The sequence below is a fragment of the Pseudopodoces humilis genome, chromosome 16, assembly GCF_049639895.1.
Source record: "Pseudopodoces humilis isolate 2021_Gansu_Grassland_sample_001 chromosome 16, ASM4963989v1, whole genome shotgun sequence".
NCBI classification, from domain to species: Eukaryota; Metazoa; Chordata; class Aves; order Passeriformes; family Paridae; genus Pseudopodoces; species Pseudopodoces humilis.
This window is the reverse complement of record NC_142215.1, coordinates 20,020,463-20,034,306: the sequence shown is the minus strand read 5'-3', so window position 1 is coordinate 20,034,306 and position 13,844 is coordinate 20,020,463. Positions and strand designations below refer to the sequence as shown.

Genomic DNA, 13,844 nt, shown 5'->3' with positions numbered 1-13,844 from the left:
CCTCTGCCGCCGCCGCCATGTTGCGGCCGTTGGTGCCCGGTGCGGGGTGAGGCCGCGCGGGCCCGGTGGGCCCGGAGGATCCGCCTGCGTGGGTGAGTCCTGCCCGGCCGCCCGGGCCCGGCCACGCCGGGCCCGCCCCCCGCTGCCCTCCGCCCTCCCTCCCTCCACTCCCTCCCTCCCGCCGGCCCCGCGGCCGGGCGGGGCTGCCGCCCCCCGGGCGGGGCGGGCGGCCCCGCCGCCGGCGCACCGAGCCCTGCGCGCCCGCACCGGCTCTTCCGGCCCGCCGGCCGGCGCCTCTCCCCGTTCCTCAGTCCCTGCCCCGGATCGGCTGCGGTACCCGCGGCGGGCCGGCCCCGTCCGGGCCGGCCCGGCCCGGCCCGGCGGCGCCGGGACAAACTAAGTTCGGCGGGCGGCCCACGTGCGGCGGGACCGGGCCGAGCCGGGCTGTCAGCGCGGGAGGCGGCGGGGCCGGCCTTTGTCTCGGGTGGGGACGGCGTGGGCCGGGGGTGGTGTGTGTGTGGGTGTGTGTCTCTGTGTGCGCAGCAGTGCCACGGGCTGGACTAGTCCCCCCAGCCCGGCGGCCCCGTTCGCAGCGGGAGCCGCACCGGGCTCGTGAAACTTTCACGGTTGTTACAGCCCCGGGTCCCGCCTGGCACTGAGCCGCCCACCGGTTTAGCCCTCCGCCAGCCGCGACTGCCCCGTGCCTCCTCCGCAGCCCTGACAGCCGCTGCGAGGCCGCCTCCCTCATCCCCTGCCTTCCCCGCGCTTCTCGGCTCCTGCCATCCCTGCCCTCCCATGGGATTCCAGGGTCAGGCAGTCTCTGCATCCCTTCCCGGAGACACCAGCCCGGCTTGAGCAGCCCTTGGCCGATATTTTCCCTTGTACGCTGTTGTTTTGCAGGATTACCAATGTGTAGTAAGGGCAACGTACATGATAAATAATCCCCTACAGCAGGGGATTTGAACTAGATGGTCATCGAGGTCCCTTCCAACCCATGCCATTCTTCAGTTAATTTCCTTGGTGTAACTGGGGTTTCGTGCTTCGCTATTGAGTGGCAATCTCAAACCTCCTCCCTAGTTTGAAAGTTGCAGAGCATCTACTTGAAATCTCCAGAAGTCCCTGGAAATAGACCGCTAGCAAAAGGTTTGTATGGAGTGAGTGCAGGATGTGGGTCCTCTGGTGCCCCTCCTTGACTTTGAAGCTTATCGGTCGCACATGGCCCTGGGATTTCACATCCTTGCCCAGGGTTTTTTTTGGATGGCTTGGAGCCTTCTAGGTTTCCTGATTCCTGGAGAAATGTGCTATAGTGAGGTTGAGTTTACACACTGAAATACACTCATTACTCTGTAAGTCCTTCTTTGCTCGTTTACTCACCTCTTCTACTGCCTTGCAAATCTCAACCTCCGTTTTCACTGGATCCCAAGCTTGGGTTCTCAGTCCTTTGCACAAGAATGATGGAGTAAGGACAATGGTCTTTATTTTCAGCTTTCCTCACAAGCTAGTTTACATGATTTCCTTTCATATCCTTTTTCTGTTTGTTATCTGTGATCAGAGGTAAACAGTGTTAAGGCAAAAGTTTAAATTTATGTTATTTAAAAATAATTTCTGTCAATAAGATACTTATTCTCTAGAATCTGGTCAAAGCTTGCTTTATTTTGAGCAAGTGTAGCTTTGTTTATGAGAAGGTTAAGATGCAGTTTTGTAGAGAAATACTTGGGTAGAGACTTGTGCCCTCATGATTGCAGAGACAGTAAAATGGTGTTTTATAAGACTCAGAGATGAGCACAAATGCTTCTGAAAAAGCAAGGCTTCATCCAAGAGAACGTTATTTTGAGATGCTACAGATACATGGGATTTATTTTGTCTTGCATTTTGAAACACACATGTTTGAAGGTGTTCCAAAGTGGGAAGGGGAAGGTCAAGAGTGATTGGCAGGCTAATTTTTCTCTGTACAAAACTCAAGCATGCCAGGTTATGGAATGAAGCGTCTTCCTCGTGGAAGGACTTGTGTACCAGAAATTTTGGGAACTGTGTGGTGCCTAGCTATCTCCCAGCTGGCACAAGCTTTCCCACCCAAAGGAATTGGAAGTTTCAGGTCCATGCCTTTGCCAGCTACAGTAATCTGTGTTGTTTCCAAAGTCCTTATCAAATGCTGGGGATGTGGATTGTGTGAGAATTTGGGCTTCCAAGGATTTCATGCCCAGCTGTGATTCCTTGAGGGATGTGGTTGTAAATGATTGCATATCCCTCTGTGCACCTCCATATTTGTGGTTTAATTTAAGAACAAGTATAAGTTCAGCCACAACAAGCCACTTTTAAGCCAAGTAAATCTCTGCATAGTGTTTTGCAGTAGATTAACCAAAGCAGCAGCTCTGGGACTTGTCTGGAGGAATGGCTGAGCTAAAGCTCAAAGACAACTGTGTACCTGTGCTCTACTCTGAATTGATTTCTCCTGGCCCAGGAGTTGTTCCCCATTCCAGCAGCCTGGCCAGAAGGGTTGAGCTTTGTTTGGTTTGAATGTGAGGCTTGACAGACTTCTAAACTGAATCATCAATAACAACAGCAGCCTTAAATCAGTCCCCTTTTGGGAAGCCATCAGGTGGCTTCTCTCTCTCCCTCTGCCTTGTCCCATGGTCCTCCTCCCTGCCTGCACCTCTGCTCCCAGTTCTTCCCTGGTGTCCTGGAATCCTGCCACCCCCTCAGTCTCCCTTGCTTGCTGCTGGCTTTGGCAGTGTTGTTACAGCCCAAATTGAGGGTGGCAGGACTTACCTTGCCTGTGGATGCTCCTTGCCAAGCAGGAATTGGTGCCCTGCTAGTTCTGTTGACACATTTTGGTTTTCTTTCCCTCCACTAAGTACAGCGTGCACCAGTTCACATAAATTTGGGGTTTAAATAAAATATATTAAAATAATGACTCATTAAATGTTTGTGAAGTCTCTGTATTGTACCAACTTGAAAATATTTTGGTATCCAGTGTCCCTGACAGTAGTGAACACAAATGTTCTAGTAATTCTGTGCTGTCAGCTTTTATGCATCTCATCAGAGCTTGATTATTCCTGTTGTAGGTTGCTGTGTCGAGTGTTCCAAGTCCCCACTTCCTTTCTGAAGAGCTTAGAAAGAAAGAGCTGGCTGGGAACACAATTTTTTTTCTTACAATTTGGATATAGTTCCTTATCTTTGGACGGTTTTTGCTGCACATCCTAATTAAGAATCGCCCCTGTTTCAAATAACGTTTCTTGGAACTGTTGTATTGAAATATTTACTGAAGACTTCTATTATTTAAATTGCTTAGGGTGGGGAGTCATCTCCCTTTTCAGATCTATGTCTCTTGGGCCACCTGTTTGCCTCTGCCTTCCTTGAGGAAGGACTGCGTTCTTCAAATGTGACAATCTGTTGAGGAATCAGCAGCGACTGCTGCCTATGAGCTCTACAAAAACCCCAGCCAAACAAAAAAACCCTCCACTAATGTACTTCAGAACCTTCTGTTGAGGCTCATGATGATGGCTAGCTTTGGATTAGCGATGCACCTGACAGGCTGGAAAGACATCCCCCGCATGAGCTTGATGTCATTTCAAAGGTTGTGCTTGTGCCAGCTGTGTTCTCAGGGATCCTGGGGTAAGGGGATGCTTGCTGCCTCTCATCATGCTGCTTGAAGCACTTCTGAGGAGCAGCTCTGCCCACATCCTGGCCTTTGGGCAGCTGTGATTTTTGTCACAGATGTTGATGCGCATGGGTCTTGTGAAGTTTGTCCGTGGGGGAAAAATGTACTTGACAAAGTATTTTTTGTGCTTTTAATTGTAGCTTTCATCATGGGGGACATGAAAACCCCTGACTTTGATGACCTCTTGGCTGCTTTTGACATCCCTGATCCGACTAGTCTCGATGCTAAGGAGACCATTCCATCAGCTGGGGAGGAGAGTGAGAATCACCTGAAGTCATCGGGAATGTGCATCGATGAGAATGTGTCCTTAACCCACTCTCTGCCTCCTTCTGATGCGCCTGTTGTGAGTGTAATAGTGAAGAACACGAGTCGCCAGGAATCTTTTGAGGCAGAAAAGGAGGGGAATCACCTTGGAACTGGTCTGTTGCACAATGGGTTTCGTGGCTCCGATCTGCCAGCCGAGGCTCATGCTTTAGTCCACAATTATGGCAAGTTTGAGTCAACTTTTATTAATGGTGACAGCTCAAGAGGTTACTCTGATAAACTGGACGAGTCCAAGTCAGAGCCTTTGCCAACATTTAGTCAGTTTAGCCCCATTTCCAGCCCTGAACCGGAGGATACATTCAAGGAGAACAGTATTGGGGATAAACCCAAACATGCCCAAACTCCCTATTTTCCACCACCTTCAGTATATGTACCAACAGGGGCTTCAGTCCTAGATCATCTTAGGAAGGTGCCAGAGCCCGAATTAAGCATGTTTGATCAGTACTGTAAGAAGGAACAGAAGATGGAAATCCACTGCCAGCCACAGAATAGGCTGGAAATGAGCAGGAGAGACCAAGAGAGAGCAGTAGAGAGGTTTGCGGAGTCAAACAAGGACTTGTTAGATACCAACAGCTTTCTTGGAGAAGGCTTGGTGTTTGGAGACCTCCCTCACAATAATTTAGGAGATGGCAAGGGGTCTGTGCCCGAGCTAAACGTGTCTTCTTCAATACCACCTCGGCAGAGGCTAAAGCCAGCTCATTCCAAGTTGTCATCCTGTGTGGCAGCGTTAGTAGCTCTTCAGGCCAAAAAGGTTGTGTGTATTCCAAAAAGCGATCAGCCAAATTTTACCAAGGAACCTGGTCCTTTTAAAGATGGGACAAAGGGAAGTCCAAAAATGCCCAAGTCGCCAAAGAGTCCCCGAAGCCCCTTGGAGGTGGTGAGGAAGGCTAGTAAGCAGCCTGAGAGTCCTCGGAGTGTGTGCAGCGACAGCAGTGGGAAAGGCTCTCCTTCCATGGCAGCTGGCTCTCCACCAGCCATTCCCAAAGTTAGAATAAAGACTATCAAGACATCTTCCGGTGAAATTAAAAGGACTGTAACTAGGATTTTGCCAGAAAATGATGAGTTGGGCAAATCTTCAGAAGAGTCACCTGCAGAAACCTCTTCTGCCGAGGAGTTTATCAAATCTTTTCCGTCCCCTGACACTAGTGCAGTTACAGAAAGTGAAGTTGGCAAGAATTCAAGCAAAAATGGGGCTGCTGTGACTATCCAGCTGTCAAATGTTATGGGTCCTTACTCAGACAGCATGAAAATGGACATTGCAAACAGCACGTGTACAGTGTCCTTATCTCCACTGCCAAACTGCGGCAACAGTGCCATAAAAGTGGGGGTCAAGAGGCAGCAGCAGGGTGCTGTGGCACAGCCATCCAACACGACCACCTCCGGCCTTCTTCCCAAAGCTGTGCACTTGGCAAATCTCAACTTGGTCCCCCACAGTGTTGCTGCTTCTGTTACAGCAAAGACATCGGCCCAGAGGCGAAACCAGCCTCAAGTGACACAGATGTCAGTGCCACTGGTGCACCAAGTGAAGAAAGCTGCTCCTGTTGTCATGGAGGCGTTCCATAAAGTGCTGCACAGTGCCAATCCAGTGCCGATATATACTCCGAACCTCAGCCCCCCGCCTGACACCAGTATTAATTTGCCTGCCTCTGGGTATTGTTGCCTGGAATGTGGGGACTCATTTGCCTTAGAGAAAAGCCTGACTCAACACTATAGTAGGCGAAGCGTTCACATTGAAGTCATGTGCACTCAGTGTTCAACTATGCTCCTTTTTTTTAATAAGTGTAGCTTGCTTAAACATGCACGAGATCATAAGAGCAAAGGATTTATCATGCAGTGTTCTCAGCTGCTCATGAAACCAATTTCCATAGACCAAATGTTTTCACCTCCTCCAACAAGCTCTTCAGTCTCTCCAGCTCAGTCCTCTCCTCCACCGAAGTCCAGTGCTGTTTCAGGAGGCGGGGTAGGGATTTCTGCGAACACTCAGCCAGCCTTGCCTCTCTACACGGACCCACAGAGGCTAATCCGTCATGGACTTAAGTGTTTGGAGTGTAACAAGCAGGAGCAGGATTACACTTCTTTAGCAGCTCATTACCAGAGAACCTCAGAAGATAATGAGAGACTGGTAAGTCATCATTTTAATGTTATTAGTTAAATCTCTCCAAGTTTAAAGAGATTGTCCTCAAGGGAAAAAGCAGGCATCCTGGTGGCAAATGAATCACTTTGCCTAAAAAAGTGCTTATGGGGAGGATTTGGAATGCACATGGCACGTGAAGAGATGTTTAGTATTATTTGCTTGTCTTCTTTCTACCATTTGCCAGTAAAAAAAGCATAGTAAGGAGAGTATGGAGAGCCTCGAGTATCGAAGAAAGGTGATGGAGATGAAAGATCGCTTGGATGAAGCATGCAGAAAAGCTGTAGGGGAGAATCAGCGGAGTGTTACCTGAAACAGGTTTTTGTGCTGTAAGCATGGCTGGAGGAGATCTGGTACAATTTGATGTTGCCTTTCCTGAAGCTGGTGCCAGAACCTTCCGTGTAACATGTTGTGCATTGGGTGTTATTGTTGCTGTTGGTGTGTTCAGCTGTGTGTTGGACAGGCCTGCTGTGGTACCTGGGGTGAAAGGCTGGTTCTGGCTACTTTTGCCCTTTGGGTGCTACAGGGTGAATGGGTGCCGTGATGGCATAGCAGGGTTCAAGAGTCTTGTTAGTGGCTTCCTGCCTTCCTCCTGCTCAGGTCTCCACCACCTTTATGGACCTGGCTGGAATCCCCTTAAGTTAAACTCCAGTTTAGGTTTCTCCTGATGAGGAGAAGATGGTTGTTGTTGTTTACTAGGACCATACACTTTGTTTATGGCTTTTATTTTGGAAGACACGGTCAGTCTTGTTTAAGTGTTGACCAACCTGCAGTTGAAGAGGAGGAGGACTCCTTTCTCCTTATCTCTTTGGATGAGGTGGAAGCTTTCCAGGTTTGTGTGGCTGCCAGCAGAGCTGGCTCCCAAAGCAAGGGCTGCAAAAACCAGGATTCCATGCCATCATTTGGGAGGATGACCACATCTCTGCTGTGGCTGCCAGAGTACCTGCACTCTCCAGAGCCTTCCTGTGCTACTTGAATGGCTTGGAGGAGTATTGAGGTTGCTGTGGTCCCATTTAGATTCTTTGCTATCTTAAATTCATCGGCCACCAAAAAAATAGGTTATGGCTGAATGGTTTTGATGTCATAAAAAATGGTGAGGCCAAAAGGGATCAGTGTGGCCACAGAATCAGGTTTCTTGCCTGAGGCAGGCCAGTGAGCACTGCGCCCTGTCAACACCCAAACTTATTTTTCAACTATAATGCTTTTTTAGGAAATGTCAGCAGTCTGGCATTAAAACTTCCAGGAGAAGGGATGCAGTGAGTGCTCCAAAGTGAGGTAAAATGTTAATCAGTGGCATTAAAAATGTACTTCCTATTTCTGTTCTGCGGGATTATCTATTCAAGAGCTCCTTAAAGAGGAAAAGAATGTGTGATAGTAAGTATTTTTAGCTTGTAATCAAATAATTTATTCTGTAACTTAATCAAGAATAGAGTTTACGCCTCTCACTTCAAGTAGTTCTGCTAGATGTGAGATTATTTTTGTGGTATTTTTCTGAAGGGAAGCACTGGAAAAAGAGGCTACTTTTGAGCTTCTGAAACCAGTTCCTCCCTGTTAGATCTTCACATACTTACAGTCCACAGGATGCATGCACTGCTCTGGGAGTCCTTTTCTACTGTATCTGCTGTCCTCCAGGCTGCTGGGTGGTGCTCTTTGCTGTTCCCAGAACATGTTTCAATAAAGTTGTTACATTTCTAAAGGAAATAAGCATTTGTGCCCCATGCCTATAATTGTGTGTCTGGATTAGCAGTAGCTGATGGAAACAGTCCCACTGCCTTTTACCAGAGCCCAGGTGTTTGGTGTCACTGGGCTGAGGTAAAAGGATGGGTGAAATTCAGTGGTTTCATAGGGGTCCCTGATTCTCTGAGCTGTCCAAGGGAAAAGGTATGGATGACCTTCATGTCGTGTGTCCTATGTGGATAACGAAGTGTAGCTCCCAGCAGTATCAAGGTCTGAGAAGCTGAAGGTTTTGCATATAGGCTATTAATGAATGTAATACTATTGATACCCATGGTGTGAGAAAGTTGTAGGTGAAGCTGTTGAAATATGTGTCATAAACTCCTGGAATAGGAGAACATGGCCACCCCTTTCTGAGACATTACCCTGACGCTGCGTTAATTCCTTGGGTTGTTCTTTCTGTTTTGGTCAGAAAAAAGAGAAGTATTGGTATAAGCAGGAGAGGATCAAGTGACTGATTTTGCAAATGCTTTCTTATGTGGTAGAAGTGGTTAAAATCTCTGGTTTCCATCTGCAGAGTTGTGCCAGGACACTTGTTTTTTGGTGCAGTGGTAGAACTTGGGTGTAGAGAAATTCTTCCCTGTGATGGGGTGAGGCCCTGGCATGGGCTGCCTAGAGAAGCTGTGGCTGCCCCATCTCCATAAATAGGTTCAAGGTAAGGTTGGATGGGGCTTGGAGCAATCTGGTGTAGTGGAAGGTGTCCCTGCCCATGGCAGGGGTGGAATGAGATGGTTCTTCAAGGTCCTTCCAACCCAAACCAGTTTGGGATTCTCTGATTCTCTGAAATTGCGTTGCTGAGGGAAGGCATTGATGTAACACCTGTGGTGAACATATTTAAGCTCCTCAGTGGTGGTTCAAAACAGCTATGTCCACTGCGCAGAAGGTGTTCATTTACACACTGGTACATCTAATTAAAACCACAGTCCACACCAGTTGTCGTGCTTGATCCGCAGCACATTGCAGGTGGGAAGATCTGTCAGGATACAGGAGTAGTATTAATTGTTGTGGGCAAACCTGGCTATGAACCATATCCCTAGATTTCAAGAGCCTAATTATCTAGAGTTTTATCATAATTTCATGCATTTTGAACAAAAATGGTGTATTTCTTCCCCCATACCTTATGTCTATCTCACTGTGTTGAAATGCTGGTTTAGAAGTGGTAGTATGGGGTGCGATTGACTTTCTTAAAGACAGCAGAAAAACTGCACTCTCATAATTTGAAAATTTTTTGTATTTTTTAATTTCTTACTCAGTCTCAGAATTCAGGCACAACTCTTTGCCATGCCTTACTGAGAAACTAGGAAGTACTCATGCTTTCCACGTAAAGACATGGCTTGATTTGTGCTTTCTGAGGAGCTTCAAGAAGCAGCAGGGCAGGTCCCCTTTGTATTATGACCAAGAGATCTTAATCTGTGACTATTCAGATGCTTGGTACCAGATTGTCCCTAAAAAACGAGGATGCTTGGAAAGGATAGATGGATGTATAATGGAAAGAGCAACTTCAGCTGAAGGAAAATGGTAAAAGCAGTTTATCCGCAGCACCTGTGTTTGTACTAGAAGGTGGAGACCTGTGGAAAATAAGCCAAGTGATTTTTGATCTGTGTTCTTGGAAGCTTTTCTGTTAAATGACACCAAATCTGGATGCACATCCAGTGTGACAGTAACTTGCAAAACCAAATGGGCTTTGAAGTGCTCAGTTATGGTGCTTTTAACTCAAAAACTGTTTTGGACATGGCTTTGGTGTGACACCTTGCTTATAAGGGAAGGGCTGATCCAGTGGGGTTGGTGGAAAAAAGAAATGGCAGGAAAGAGACTTATTTTTTAGTATGATGTTTTCAGTTATCTAGAAGGTGAAGGACAAGCACCCTGTGATAAGAGGCAGGAATGATTGGATTGGATAGGGGGAAGAGCCTAAGCTGGCTCTGCTCCATCAGAAAACTTACCCTGTGTTGATACTTAAGACTCTTCACTTTAATTGGAATTTCTTATCATAACTTTGTGAATTACTCTGACATTTTCAGGTTTCCCAGAGCTGCTTGAAAGGGGATTGTTGGGTTTTCTCTTTCTTCCAGATGATGGCTTGGAAAATATCTGGTGTTACATTCCTCCATGGCAGTGGGTAAATCCCACGTAAATAGGACAGATAACGGGTAAATTACTTTCCTAGATGTGGCCACATGGCTGTGTCACAGTTCTGTTGCAGGAAGGAAGAAAGATAGGGATGAGGTCTGGGCAGCAGGGAAAGGAGGAGATTTGGATCAAGTGGGAGGAAGAGAGGGGGATGATGATGTGGTTGAGAAGGTGCTGTGGTTTTCTACCACAGGAAAGACCTTTAAAAAGACATTGGAGAGCTTGACCTTAATGTTGTATTTTTAAACATGTACATGATTGAAGTTGCTCAGAGTACAGCAGGGTTTATTTTGGTACAGAATATGTGTAGGATGAAGGCAATTCCAGCCGAATACCATGGTGGGATGGGATCTTCATGGCTTGCAGGGAGGATGCAGGCTTGAATAAACCACTTCAGAAACACAAAGAACTGGATTTATTAGATGTGTGTTTTGAAGGGATCATCTTAATGGGTCAGAGTGACTTTGCCTTTTTTTTGGCAACTAGTCAGGCCAATTCTACAATTTTTACAAGCTTGTGAATCAGGTTGCTCAGTGGGACCTGTGTACTGCTTTTCCATCACAGAACTGCCAGAAGGAAGCAATATGGGAATTTGAATAGCTGGTAGGCTGGATTTGTTCAAACCAGAAGCTGTGCTCCATTTAGCCATTATACTTGTCCAGGTAACTTCAGGTCTGTTTGGTCTGATAGAGTGGTGTGTTCTAGAGCAAGATTTCTGGGAGGTGGGGAAGGATATTTAAATAGGTGTAGTTTATGACAAATTAATCTTGATTTTTGGAATAGAGAAATGAGTTTATTCTCATCTCCTCGATGTTCAATGAGATGGTTGTTAGAGTACTGCCTGAAGAATGGATATACTGGAGAGGCTGGATTTTGAGGCTGGGAGCACAATCAGGTAAACTCCCAGAAATAATTGCAGCTGGGATCAGGTTTTTATGATATCTCTTGAGGGATGGTTTTGGGTATCTGTGGAGTTAATATTTGTGTTAAGGAGACCTTGGAGGATGACTGTGTTAAAAAATTTGCTGAATCAAACAAAGTAAGAAATCATGAAAAGTGGGGAGTATTTTACAGGAGGATCTAGATGATCTTGAAGACTGAGTAGGAATGGTATGAAAAGCAATCAAAGGCAGCATTTTTGGTCTTGAGAAGTCTTTGAACAACTGAGGTGGCACAACTGTGCAGGATGTCAATCTGCAGCAACAGTCAGGGCTGTGGTAATGCTCCCTCTTGCTAGAAATAACCAAGCTGGAGAGGAGTGTGTTTTGTTTATCAGGATAGACTGGAATAAGTGAGGGAAGAATGACCAGAAATAGAAATATGATCTCTTAAGGGGAAATTAAAACCCCTTTATGAGTTTAGCTTGGAAAAGGCCTGGTAAATGAGGGTGAGTCTCCTTCAGCACTGAAGCAGACAAAGGATTAAGGTGAGCTTAGTAGTACATTTTTCCCCCACCAGAAATTAAATCTGCCCACAAGAAGTGCTTCCGGTACTCACAGGAATTGCTCTGGGCAATTTGTCAGCATCAGACAGTTTTCAGGGCTCAAATTACAGGAGAGGAACAAAGCCCATGCAGCTCCTGGTTCCTGCATTTAGGATGTGCTTTTCATTACAGTGTCCTCTGTATCCACACTCACCCTGTATCTGGTGTGATCTCTATAGAAATTAGCTTTTAAATTTAGGGGCAATGATGATGCAAGAACATACTGACATAGATTTACATAGAAAATCAGAGGACAATCTGTAATCATCATGGCAATGAATTCTGGAAGAGCTTTGCAGCAGAAGTAACGGAACAAAAGACACAAACTGGTTCTGAGACAGAGCTTATTTGTTTTCTTGGCAAAGACAGACCAGTGCACAATAACATGTGCAAGAATTAAAAGTACTTCCTGACCCTCTCAGGCATAGTTGTCCATCTACTGGTAACCAGAGATGTTTAATCCCTTTTTTCTTTTCCTTTCTTATTTGACTTGACCACCCACAATCCACCAAGATAGCTAATAACTCAAATAAAGTACAAAATATAAACTTGGGATGTCTGAATTTTCTTGAACCTTTTGTTCTCCTTACTTTTTTTCATGTTCTTTTCTTTTTTTTTTGTCCAGTTAGAATTTTTCAGTGAGTTGTGATGTGTCCTGTTTATGTACCACCTACATGAGTAATTTAAAAAGCAATTTTATTGCTGCCTTTTCTTTTTCTTCTTCCATCCCCTTCTTAAATCAATGCTTTATAATTTATTGGATAAAACTTGCCAGGAGCTAGTAGAACCACATGCTGCCCTGATAATTTCCCAGCAGCAAAAAAAGAAAGGCAGCAGCTGTATTTTTCCTTTTTTTCTCTTCCTTCCCCCCTCCAAGTTCATGTTTTAATTTAGAAAACAAGAGGGTTGAAAATGAGCAAAAAATTCCCTTGGCCCCGTAAAGCAGTTTTCTCCCTGTCCCAAACCAAGAGTGATTAATGCAGTCCTTGGGTACTAGTGAGGACGGATTTTGTTTTATATGGAGATTTTCCCTGTGGATTTTGTAGAAGCAGAGGGATGGAAGATGTTACGATGAAAGCATATTGAGGAGATGGAGCTCCAGGCAGGGATTGCCAGGAGTGAAGACAAAGTGTCAGGATGGCAGAGCCTGCACTCAAGGCCAAACCAGAGCATCAGGATGAAGAGGAGAGACTGGTGAGGAAGAAAAATCAGGGTGCTGCTCCATGATCTACTTAAATCAGTGTATGATCTATTGCCATGAGGCAACAATCCCACCTTCTTCTCCTTCCCCACCCATGCCTGGCCCTGGTGGTCCTGCAGCCCTCGGAGGACTGAGAACAGCTGGAGGGAAGAGGATAAGGAGCAGGGCTGTGAACTGGGGACTGGGACATGGCTGAGAGTGAGGAGGAGGGGACAGCTGGAGACAGGGGCATTGTCCTGGATAGGATGGAAATGGGTCTGAAAGCTGGCACTAAAAGGAAGAGTCTTGCTCCTGCATTCTTCTTCCAGCTGGGCACCTATGATGCTGCCCCAGGCAACCTGGAGTTGTGACTGGAGAGCTCTGTGGGTGACAAGCAGGGGAGTGAGAGCCCAGGTAGTGGTGATAGTCTGCTCAATCCTACTTTGAGGAGAAGGTGCCCTCTGAAGGGTCTAATGCAGCTGCAAACACCACAGGCAATAAACACAATCTCCAATCCAGGGAAGCCATGGCTGCTGCATCCCTGAAATTGATTTGGGTCAGATTGGACAGGGCTTGGAGCAACCTGCTCTAGTGGGAAGTCTCCCTGCCCATGGCAGGGAGTGGAATGAAGTGAGCTTCAAGGCCCCATTCAACCCAGACCATTCTAGGTTCTGTGATCTGTCTGCAGGATTCTGGTTGTGTTGGCATTACAGGAAAGAGATGTATTGCATGGCTGGAGTGTTGTAATGGAGGGACACGGGCTCTCTGGGAAGGACAGGCCAGGAAGACAAGAAACTGGGGTGCAAGGTGAGAAGAAAAAGGCAGAACTGGGAGGCTGCAAGATGATAATTACAGATGGGCAGGAATCAACCCTGCAAGGTGGACGAAAGAGCAGAGGCCTTTAACGTCACCATTGTAAGAAAAGAGAGGGAATGTGTCTTCTGTAGCCTATCGGGTCACAGTGGTGACTTGAAAGTGTGGATGTGAAAATTTATTTAATCCACTATGTGATTTAATCCACTACATGATCCCTACGTGATCATTTTAGCAAGTGGGAGTTCAGATTTCTAGTTGGAACCAAGTGCCCACTCAGCCTTCCTTCTCACACTCTTCCCCTGCTCCATCATGGGGTCCTTCCCATTGGAGACAGTCTGTCATGAACAATCTCATCATGAGTCCTTTCCACAGGCTGCAGTTCTTC

General features: G+C 46.6%; 1 protein-coding gene across 4 annotated transcripts in view; it reads left to right on the top strand.

Annotated features, from left to right (window-relative positions):
• Window positions 1-14: 14 nt before the first annotated feature.
• The window catches only part of ZNF592 (zinc finger protein 592), a 36,987-nt gene continuing 23,157 nt past the window's right edge, over window positions 15-13,844 (top strand). For 3 of the 4 annotated variants that reach the window (XM_005521326.3, XM_014251324.2, XM_014251323.2), the window contains exons 1-2: window positions 15-92; window positions 3,802-6,107. In XM_005521326.3, coding sequence (XP_005521383.1) covers window positions 3,810-6,107 — 2,298 coding nt within the window. In that variant the 5' untranslated portion in view covers window positions 15-92; window positions 3,802-3,809. Of the gene's footprint in view, window positions 93-957; window positions 1,144-3,801; window positions 6,108-13,844 lie in introns of those variants that run through there. The other variant, XM_088063188.1, reaches the window with a different exon arrangement.